Source organism: Dromaius novaehollandiae, chromosome 1 (assembly GCF_036370855.1).
Source record: "Dromaius novaehollandiae isolate bDroNov1 chromosome 1, bDroNov1.hap1, whole genome shotgun sequence".
Lineage (NCBI taxonomy): Eukaryota > Metazoa > Chordata > Aves > Casuariiformes > Dromaiidae > Dromaius > Dromaius novaehollandiae.
Window position 1 is genome coordinate 79605981 of NC_088098.1, and position 11809 is coordinate 79617789.

At 39.9% G+C, this 11809-nt stretch overlaps 1 protein-coding gene across 1 annotated transcript in view; it reads left to right on the plus strand.

The window, feature by feature from the left end:
- The window catches only part of DYRK4 (dual specificity tyrosine phosphorylation regulated kinase 4), a 46828-nt gene that overhangs the window by 18312 nt on the left and 16707 nt on the right, over nucleotides 1-11809 (plus strand). The window contains 5 exon segments of the mRNA XM_026106316.2: nucleotides 3065-3148; nucleotides 5161-5310; nucleotides 9358-9493; nucleotides 10808-10968; nucleotides 11341-11477. Coding sequence (XP_025962101.2) covers nucleotides 3065-3148; nucleotides 5161-5310; nucleotides 9358-9493; nucleotides 10808-10968; nucleotides 11341-11477 — 668 coding nt within the window.

Sequence of the window (11809 nt, forward strand, 5' to 3'; positions counted from 1 at the left end):
CTGTAGCACTCACATACTTTCTTAGCACTTGCTGAGTTTTAATGGCATTTTGTGAATACCTCATGATCTATCAGTAAATATACTACATTTTAAAATTCAAGTTTTGTAATATAGACATCACTGCAGAGTTTTTTTTAAGTACTGCTAAAAAATAAAGTGCCATTTTGGAGTGAAGACTGTATGATCTGTACAGGTATGTGAGATCCAGCGTAACTTATTTGGTTTCCAGTGACTTTTTTTCTTTAAAATCCTGGCTTTATATTGATTTGTGGCTAGAAAAGCACACAGTTGTTAAGATGCTCTCTCTAAATATTTTTTTCTATTAAAAATGCTTTGCTATTTTTCTATTTAAAAATGCTTTTAAAAATAGGTTTTTAGAGAACGTAATTTTTTCAACAAGTCCAGAAATTGAAAAATAAAATTTGTTGGTAGTAAAGTGTAGGTGAAAGCGGGAAAAAGTATAACATGCCTTAAAATCAATACTCTTATTAAAAGTTCCCAGTTGTTATATCTAGTAGAATTATGAATGTGGATTCCAGGCTCATCTTCTTAAGAAATGTGTCTCTCTCTTGAATTTCAGGATATGCAGTTTACATGTGAAGTGATTGCCAAAATATTCTGGCTTTGGGTTTTCCATAGATTGTCTATGCAAATTCATGCCGGTGAATAGTGGCCATAAGGACATTTGGCACACTGAGTGAAGTATATCATGTTTTAGGACGTTCGTGTGTAGGATGCAGGAATCCACCGGTTCTGTTTTGGGGGCATTTGTTGTGGTTGCTGTGGAGATGTTTCGGATTTACAGCACATAATCACTTCTCCCCTGCAAGCCGATCTCTAGTTCCACAGATGGGAATTACTGACTCTGTCTCATACAGACTATAGGTTTTCCTACCGTTCCTCTTCCTGATATTCTCCTCTGCTCCACAGATACCCAGGAGCTTTCCTCTCAAACTGCAACCAATTTGCATACTCAAGTTAAACCCAGAGCTGTTCCCAGCTTGTTCTGAATCTGAAGTCTTCCCTTTAGGCCTGCAGGAGGACTTTTCTCCCCCCCGTCCCCCCCCCAACTCTTTTAATAGATCAACTAAAGAGAAAATACCTGTGATAGACTCTAAAAGCAGCGTTGTCCAAAGACCAGTTTCTAACCGACCTGCCCAACTTTAGTGATGTAATCATGGTTGATGGTGAGACAATGGAACCTCCATGTTAGAGAACATGATTTAATTTGTGCAAGCATGTAGATTTGTACATAGAGAAAGAATTAGGTTGTGAGGGACCTCTAGAGGTCTCTAGCCCAATCCCATCTCCAAGGATGGAGAACCCACAGGCCTCTCTGAGCACCTGTTTCATAATTACAGGGCAGGATGTCTAAGATTCATTGTGTATGTATCTTCAGCTTGATCTGCACCTTTAAGGCAATTCCAGTGTGCCTTGGATATATCAAGGTCACTGTAGATAAGTTTGTACACAAGCATCCTAGACTCAATGCAGCTCCTGTAGATATGCAGTGGATTGGCGCAGATGCAGTAGTCTAACCTGAGCTGTCCCTTTCTTGAAGTCAGACAGTGAGCCTGAAAGAAAATAGCATTGATGCCTTTTATAGTGTAGCTTGGCTGTGTCATGGAAGACTTTTTATAGCACTAGTCAGTACAAAACACAGCAGTCATAGTCCTTCAGCATGCAGTCATATTTTAATTTTACTGAAGTCCACCACAAAGGCCTTTAAAAAGTGATTCTTTCCATATGTTACCACCTTCCAAACTACTTCTCTGGCTAGCCTGTTGAAACTAATCTTATCATGGAGAGTGAAATTCCAGACCAAGCTAACAGCAATGTCTTCTTTCACCACCAAAGGACCTGTATCACCTGTATCACCACCAAAGGACCTTTCACCACCAAAGGCCAGTATCATTGGCGTTGGATTGGCCATTGCAAAGAGCTTCCTTTCCTTTGTCATCAGCAGGTGCTCTGCTCCTCTAAGACTGTGTGATAGATAGAGGCCACAGCAGCCCTGGCTGCAAAGCAGATGAAGAATACCACCATTCTTCTTTATTTAAATATTTTCAATCAGCAGCTCACAACTATAAGATATTTTGTTTGTAAATTCGTTTTTTTGAAATTCTAAATTAAAGTTTCCCTCTCATGCCTCCAAGTTCCTCTGCTTTTAGAGAAAATAGTGATATTCTGCCATTTTAGAACTCTCTGGTGGAATTGCTGATTGGATAAAGGTGATTTTTCGACTGTAAGTGGAATAGCACCCTTTCTCTCAGAACCCAAGGATGAGAGAAGACATTTGACTGAACTCAGTGAGGTTCACTCCACCCTGTAGAGCAGAACTCCAAGCTGCTGTAATGACAGAGTTTTCAATACACAAATTATCTTACAGATTTCTGTGATTTACTGCAGTCCATTATTAGAAGAAATGTACAATAGTTCTTAGCATGGTTATTTTTTATAGAAAGACTGCTGCAAGCACAGCAGAATCTTGAAAAAGATTAACTGCTTAGCACTTTCCTCATGTTTCTTTTTCTGTAATTTTTGCTAATCATAGTATCTGTCTCATTTTTTGCATTTGAACCAATGGATTTTTTTCCATTCTTCAGTAAATTTAAACATCACGTTATGTTTTTACAAAATCTGTGCCACAAGTTAATTCAGTTTAATGCTGCTATTAACAATGGACGGGTTCACAAGCTACCTTGAGAGTCAGTTTAAAGCTGTTCTTCTGAGCAGACTTACTGTCTGCTTTTGAGCACAGATTTAGGTGTGGCCAAGGCCCCCTTTCTTCTCCACTGACTACATGGGACTCAGCATATCAAGCATACTGACAGGCATAATAGGCCAAATTAGCTGTCTCTGCAGCTGCCCACGAAACAGCTGTTCGATTAGGAGGAGAGGAATTGCTAGAGCATAGCGTGTTTTCAGCTGCTTCCATGGTCCTCTGCAATACTGTGTTGACACAGAAACTGTCACAAAGGAAAGAAACGCATAAACTATACCATAATTTGAAGTTTTTTTCCAGAATCATTTTTATAAAGGAAACATCATCTCATGTTTGCAGTCTTCCAATGTGGATGCATTTTCTCAGTCTCAACTGACTATTCAAGAGAGTGATCATCTGGGGTCTAACAAAGTCTTCCATCAGGTATGTAATTCTTTAGCTGACTTTAGAGAATCTCTGAAAGCTTGTTTTCTAAGAGACCCCATGTAATAAATGAATCTGAGCAGAGAGAAATCCTTTTTTTCCTGCCCTCTCCCATTTTCCCTGTAGCTCTATGACTTTATCCCAAATGCCTGTATGTTCTTTCTGCTAGCTGTTCAGTAGCATTTGAGGCTATTTCTTCTGCCCAGCCACTTTTGTTTCTTGATGTTTTCATGACAAATCCACTGGAATCTCAGTTCTAAGGTTTTAAAGACTTTTCCATAGTATTGAAAAAGAACATTTATTCATCCAAGTTGGTTGGATTGAGAGCTCTGTTTCTTAGCTTTCTGAGAGAATATCAAATCTCTCCATTGTTTTCAAAAGTTTGACAAAATCATGTTTCTGTCCTTCCCTGATGACAAAAATTTCACAGGCTCATAAGGGTTGCATCCTGACTTCTGTGGGCCTTGTCCCACATTTAATGGTGTGTGGGTGATCTAGTTCACATCTGTTTCAAATCCTTTTTTAATGTTTGCAAAAGAAATAGCCCACCTCGAAAATTTTCTTTGCTGATAAGAGGGTGGTTTCTCTCATCATTGATTTCCAACAATATCAGAATTCCTAGCATTCGTAAAACCACATCTTTAATGTAGTTTAAAGAATAAGTGGTGTAGAAATGTTTTGCAGATAGCAAATGGGACTAGTCTTCAGGAAGGCCTGATTATCGTGGAGCTTTCAAATGGTTATAAGGATCTCTTTTTCAAAAATATGTGCACAGAAAATGCCTTTCCTCACTATCAAAGGGTGCAAAGGGGACTTAAGCAAAGAGAACTCTATGGGAAATAAGGGACGAAGGAAATATTGAGAATCCAGTGCAGGGAAGACTCTCCCAGAAGGCTATTCAGCTTTCAAACCCTACTGCCTTTCCCAGCTGAAGTAGTCACTGCTGTGCTGCTGGATGGAGATGCCCGTGTGGGGAAACTTTCATGCCCTAAAATGTACCAGGCTGCCCAATTACCTGGACAGCTGCCTTCCACACATTAGTACAACTGGGAGCTGCTGTCACCACCTTCTCCAAGACTTTTCTCCTTGGCTTGCAGCCTTCCTTACTAATCTTTCCAGCTATCCATATTCAGTGCTAGCCTTGTTCTGCATGCATCTGTCTGTGTTAGCCAGGAAAAGATAAATTTACCACTACCTAAATGGGATTGTAGAGAAAATAGAGCCAGGCTCTTCTCAAAGATGCACAGTAAAAGGATAAGAGGCAACAACAGAAATTGCAATAAGAGAAATACCGACTAGATATTAGGGGTAAAAAGTTCACAAAGTGGTTAAGAATAGATGCCACTGAATCTTCATCCTTGGATATTTTCAAAACTCAGTTGGACAAGGCACTGGACAATGTGATCTAACTTTGAAGTTAACCTTGCTTTGTGCAGAAGTTGTCTAGAGACCTTCAGAGGTCCCTTCCCAACCTAATTTCTTCTATTATGCTATCATTTTAAGTCTTCGAAAGGCATCAGTAAGGAGGTAGGATGCTTACAAACTCTGTGCCTCAGAAGGGAGACTTCATTTCTCTTCCTTGGTTCTCCTTTCTTAAGGCATCTTCTCCCCCCTGTGGCAGACTTAAAAATGTGGAGGGGCTGAATCAGCACCCCAAGCACAGTGAGGACAATTAATTGTTTATCTTTTTCGAGATATGCCTGTAAGTTTTACATACACCTAATCTCTGAAATGCTGCCATGCTGAACAGAAAGGACCCCAGTGATACCAAATAACAAGCAATTAGGTTTGTCCCATTCCTTTTTGCCTCCCAGTAACAGAGAAACTCTTCCTCCAAGGGAGTCTGTCCATCTGGCTTCTCGGAGAGCACCTCCTCTTTTCCGCTTCACCAACAGGTATCAAAAGTGAACTACACACATTTTGAATGTTTTGAATCTTCATGTCTTTCAAAGTCATTATAAAGAATTGCTTGCCAGTTTGCTATGTTATATCTACTTATGCTTTCTTTTTAGAAAGTCAATTGCAGTGTTATTTCCCTCCCACCTCTGGAAGGCCAAGCAAAACATGGTTTGGTTGCAGACACTGCAAAGCCTCCTTGCCTTGAAAGGAGCCTGCCTCAGATAACAAAAAAGAGCCTGCAGAATGTGCTGCACTCTCTTCAGGTGAGTTGTGAAGCTCTCAGGCATCTTGTGTTTCACTGGTTAATCAGCTTCTCTCTAGCAGTGCTGAGAGCACATCAGTGGCAAAGTGTCTCTTTGTCTGTGTGAGGGAAGAGAGAAATAATTTAGTGTCAGCACTTGCATCAGTTTCTGCTTTCATTCTTGGTTAAAAAAAAGAAGAACTATAAATAATCAAATAGATAAATTGCTTAGCGATTAATTTGTGACTCTCTCCAGAGATTGTAATGTACACCCAACATAGCAAGAATGTTTTGAAGTTGTCTTCATTTTTAGCATTTATAAAACCAGCTTTTCTTCTTCCTTTCTTATTTTTCACAGTCTGTATCCACCCCCTGCCTGTACTCCTCTTCTCCCTTTGCATCTTCTTTCCCCAGTGAATGAGGGACATGCACTACTTACCATGAACATCTCCAATCATTCTTTTTTTCAACTTATCTCTGCTTCAGTGGAGTCTTTCTATGTGAGAGACTTTACAGGTTCTGTAGGGCTCAGGTTTTTTTGGATCTCTTGGTCTAGAAGACCCCATGTAATGCATTTTGTTTCTGAACCCAAGAATAATCTCAAGTATTTAGACTTTGAAACTGGCAACTTGCCACAGATGCATTACTGCAAATTGTTTAATTTGATTAGCAATATGTGTATGGGTTGGGTGAAGTTACAAGATGCAGACTGGCATGAAGGGTGAGGTGGAACAGGTATGCCTCCTAAAGCATTTTGGTTGTCTTAGAAGCTTAATTTTGTGGCTTTCATCACATTCACTCAAGTCCTATATAAGCCAATAATTAAGTTTTCGAATCTGAAAATGAATCATCCCTCCCATTTTATTTTCTGTGAAAAGATGAGAACCAAGAATTTTACAGAGTTATTTTGTCTTTTGAAAGAGCTCTGGAATATATATTTTTTTGTAAGAAGCTGCAAAAATAACTGCAAGAAGCCTTTTGCTTGGCTTAGAAATGCCAGGGGATACAAAAATTTCAGTCTAGAAAGCATGATTATGTGCTCTCTGTTTGGGAAGCTTTTTTGTTTACTCTTTGTTGGGAAGAACACCGCATGGTTTGAACTGAGGCACTGTGTAGTGGAATGGAGGCAGAGATCTGAAGCTGGGGCTCGAGGGGATAGCTGTAGGGTGAACTATGTCAGCACAGACCTGGACTCCAGCTGTTCAAGTGGTGCATCTTGTTCCTGGCTGCCCTGATTTTGTAGCAGTTAATACTGCATCAAAGTAGCAAGGTTCCATGCAAGTCTGAGATACGATTTTATTTTAAAACAAAACTGATTTTACTCACACTAACACTTTCTTACCCTAAAACTCACAAACACCAAGATGCATGTATTTAAATGATCTGTCAGGATTTTTCTGTTAGGATTCTGTTAGGATTTTTTCAAAGAATGATAGAATTAGAGCATTATTTCAGTTGGAAGGGACCTCTGGAGGTCATCTAGTCCAACCACCCCCACTGAAGGCAGAGCAAACTTAGAGCAGGTTGCTCGGGGCCTTGTCAGGTTCTGAATATCTCCAAGAATGGAGATTCCACACCCTTCGTGGGCACCTATTCCAATATTAACCACCCCCAGGGTGAAAACATTTTTCCTAATGTCTAATCATCATTTTCTGTGCTGCGACTTGTATCCATTATCCATCTATCTGTTTTGTCCTGTGACCATGTGCCTTAGAGAAGAACCTGGCTCTGTTTTCTCTGCATCCTCCTGTCAGGTAACTGTAGACAGCAGTAAGATCCCCTCTGAAGCTTTCTCTTCTCCAAACTGAACAAACACATTTCCCTCAGCTTCTCCTTATACATCGTGTGGTCCAGGCTCTTCACCATGTCCTGACCTCTCCCCTGGACTTATTCCAGTTTGTCAATGTCTTTCTTGTCCTAGGGAGCCCAAAACTGGATGCAGTTCTAGTCTCACAAGAACTGAACAGAGGAAGAGAATCCCTTCACTATCCCTGCTAGTTATCATCTTGCTAATATCGCCCAGGATGTATTTGGCCTTCTTTGCTGCAAAGGCACACTGCTGACTCATGTTCAGGTTGTTGTCCATGAGGACTGCCAGGTCTTTTTCTGCAAAGCTGCTTTCTTTCAGTTGTCCCCTAGCTTGTCCTGTTGCATGGGGTTATTCTGTTCCATTTACAGGAATTTACATTTGTCTTTGTTCAGGTTCTTGAGGTACTTGATAACCCATTTTCCCACCCTGTCAGGTTGGATAGCAGCCCTACCCTCCATCATATCAACCCTTCCCCCTCAATTGGTATAATCTGCAAATTTTTGAGGGTGTACTCTGTCCCATCATCCAGGTCAATAATAAAAATATTAAACAGTATTGCCTTTAGTATTGATCCCTAAGGGATGTCAATAGTAACCAATTGCCTGTTGGGCTTTGTACTGCTGATCACAGTCCTTGGAACCTGATTGTCCAGTAAATTTTTCACCCATATTATCATCAATTTATCCCTAACTCACCGATTTGGCTATAAGCATATAGTGGGAGATGATAGTGTCATAGTGGTTGCTAAAGTCAAGGTATATGACATCCACTGCTTTCCCTTCATTCACCAAGCCATAGAAGGCATTTAGGTTGTGAGGGCACAAATTGCCTTTGGTGAATCCATGCTAGCTGTTCCCAGTCACCTGCTTGTCCTTCAAGTGGTTGGAAATAGTTTTCAGTAGGAAAGTGCTCCATGCCTTCCCAAGGATTGAGGTGAGGCTGATTAACCTGTAGCTCCAGCCTGTAGTGATTACTGGTACATCGGCTTATTCCTCCCCAGGTGCAGGACCCTGCACTTGCCTTTGCTGAACTTCATGGGGTTCCTCTCTGCCCATCTCTCCAGCAGGTCCAGGTCCCTCTGAATGGCAGCACAGCCCTCTGGTGTATCAGCCAGATAAGTCCTCCATGAGCACCAGGGCCTGCGACAGTGAAGCTTCTTCCTGCTCTCTGAGGAAGAATCCATTTATTTCCTCCACTCGATCAGGTGGTCTGTAGGAGATGCCTGCCACAACATCACCCATGTTGCTTTGTCTGCTGATCGTTAACCACAAGCTCTTAATTTCCTCTCACCCAGCCTGTCTTTCCTGAAGAGTTCTATATCTATACAGTGAAGGACTCCAGTCTTACGAACTATCCCATCATGCCTCTCTAATCCCAGTGAGGTTATAGCCGTGCAACTGTACACTGACTTCTAATTTGTCCTATTTATTTGTCATGCTATGTGCATTTGTATACTGGTGGACTTCCATTTGTGCTGCTTTCACAGAGAAGATAAAAAAGCCTCCCCCATCAGGCGGTCCCTATGTGCTTTCTCACTGTCTCCTGTGCCTTTGATTTTCTTCAGGTTATGATAAATCTTCCCTGACATAACTAGTTAAAAGTCTTCCTCATTCAGCCAGCTTGTTTGCAATGACAATCTTGCCCTACTTCATCAAATAGGTCCTGTTCCCACTCAGCAGTCCTTGTTCTTCAAAAAGAAGAATGTGTGGAAGTCCAAGCTGGCATCTCTGCCCTACTGTGGGCTGTATAAGCAGTCTCAAGGATTCCAGAACAACTCTCCAGTAGATGTGCCCACATAGGGCTTAGAGATGGAAAATGTCTGTTAGATTATCTTTCCTATCCTGTGTTCTAGGAAGATTATACTCAGATCTTTAGCTTGCATGAGTTACTACAGCTTAATCAAGCTAGAGCAGTTTGTAGCATTTGTACAGTGTTGAGTGCTCATGTATTGAATGGACCTGGAAGATGATCTCCCTTCTCTTATTTAGAGATATATGTTTTTATGGTCAAAGTAAAGGCATTTTTATGAAAATGTTTCCAGGGCTACTGGCAGAATTTGTTCTCTGGGTAAGTAGGGCATTTTAGCCCCAAACATGCTTGTCCTCTCTCAGCACAAAATTGACAGGATGATCATTCAAGAAATCCAGCTCCTGCAGCTCTGTCTTTGGGAATGTAGCAGTATTTTTATAGATGGGGATGAGCTGAAAATTAATGAAATATTTGAAAACAAAATAAATCTTTTTTTTTTTTGCTTGGCAGGAAAACAAAACTCAAGGTCATTTTTTGCAGTTTAACCTACCCGAGAGTCTTCCTGAAAGTGATACCAGAGCCCAGCCAAAATCATCAGAACTGGAAAACACAAGCACTGGTGTCAAACTACCTATGACAGCATCAGGTAGAATACACAGAGCATGCAAAAAAGGCTGGGGTGACAGGCTGCACTCACAGTGATTGTACACAGTCAGCATACTCACTGACCAGAGATCCCATAGTAAATGCTCACGAAAATATTTAACAATTTGGAGGGCAGGAATAAGGACAGGTTCAGTGATTTCTAAAATCCTACTTCAGGATGTATGCAACAGCAGAATAAGCAGACTAACAAATATATAAATGAGAGAAGTATACAAAGTAATTTATTTTTGTCTAAGATTTATGACAGGTCATACAGATAACAGCAGTGTTTTATTACAATGATAAAACACTTTTTCCCCCTTGCTTGTAGCTTTGTGAGTTTTTATCTATTTGAACTGAATTGCGTTTTCAGAATCCTCAGAACTGGAAAATTTCTTGCAGAATTCATCTACTTTTTAGAATGAATCTAGGATGAGTTTAGATAAGTCTAGAGGACTCATCTAGTTTAGATGATTAGAGGACTCATCTATATGAGTCTAGAATGAGTTTAAAATGAGTCTCGGATGAGTTTAGAATGAGAAAAAAATGTAGTGGCCTTTTCCTTTGAAATAATTTAGTAGCATTCCTTCATTAGTGGATGAAGATCTGTCAGTGTTTAACAAACACCCACACAGATGCCTAGAGAACACTTTGATTTGTAATTCTACAATCTCCATATAGTAATATAAGTGGAGAGGCCTTAGTGTGGCTGGAATTTTTCTGTGCAGGTAGAATCAGAACTGCAACCACAGCAGATCTGAGTCCTATTTAAATCCTAACCTCATGCATAAATTCTGATATAGTACATCTGAACATCATTTGAACTTGACATTTTGTATTAGAAAAAGAAGTACTTAAAAGCTTTGGTTAACCAAAGGTCACTGCCATTTAATAAATACAACAATCAAATCAATAAAAACATACAATTTTTTATGTAGACTATTAAGCTGCTGAAGCAGACAGACAACAGATGGGATCTTAAAAAATATCTAGTACATAACTTTGCTCAGAATCAAGTAATTTTTACTTCAATTCTTTTAAAAGTCATTCTGACAAATGACAAATGCTTTGTTGAACAGAATACTATAATAATAATGACATAATAAGTCAGAATCTGGAAAAAGAAACATAAATTTGTACAAAGTGTCAAAATTGTAAAATCATAGAAATGTTGGTTGGAAGGAACCTCATCTCGTCAACCTCCTGCTCAAAATGGGATGTTCTATTGCAAAATGTTTCATTGTAAAGATGATTTCCCATAAGCTTTCTGACATTTTATTGATCTTTGTTTTTATATTTTTGTTTTCTGATTTAGAAGCCTTGAAATATTTTAGAAACCAGTTAACAGTCTATGAGCAAAAAGAAATTTTCAACTATACAGAGCTATGGTTTCTTGGGCTGGAAGCTAAAAAGATTGAAGGTTTGCCTGAAACACAGAATAATTGTTATGATGATGAACATGGTTCCTACTTAAAGGTAAGTGGAAAAATTGTAGTATTCATTTTCAGATCTAAAGTTTCTAGTGACTGTCTGACAACTCCTAGGTGATTTATGTGAGACAAATGTTGTTTCTACAAGATAAATATTCACATAGAGAAAACATCACTACCAATCACCTTAAGCCTCAGAAAAGAATCCTAAAGAGACACTCACTTTGCCTCAGTCAGGACTGATGCAAGGTAGGTGGATTAAAGCAGCATGCACTTGTTATTTCCTCTGTCACATTTGTTTAATCAGGACTTCACTTGCTGGACTTTTAGCCCATAGATAGTAAACTCGCACACACTTGAATTGCATTAGAGCCTGATCTTTCTCTTGCTGCCTGTATCATTTTGTTTTCTTTTGTAGGTTTTACATGACCATATTGCATACCAATATGAAGTGCTGGAGGTCATTGGGAAAGGGTCATTTGGGCAAGTGGCCAAATGTTTGGATCATAAAACCAATGAATTGGTGGCAGTGAAAATAATAAGGAATAAGAAAAGGTGCGGCATCTTCTGACTTTAAACCAATACAATCAACTCTTCATAATTTATTGGCAGTGACAGTCTGGGATAATGTGAACAAGGCAAAAACAAACCACCTGTACATTAGGCTTTCAATAAACACAATGAGAACAGGGAGAAGAAAGGTGATGTCAGTGAATTGAAACTGGCCTGGGCCAGGTGGGGAGGCATTCTGTGAAGGCAGGCACAGATTTTCCAGACTGTTGGGGAGGTCTCTTCCTCTGTGACACAGTTAATACACAGCATAGGTAACCAGCCCCTGTGTGACTGAGAGCAATATCCAACCCCCCTCCCTCATCAAGATTGTGCAG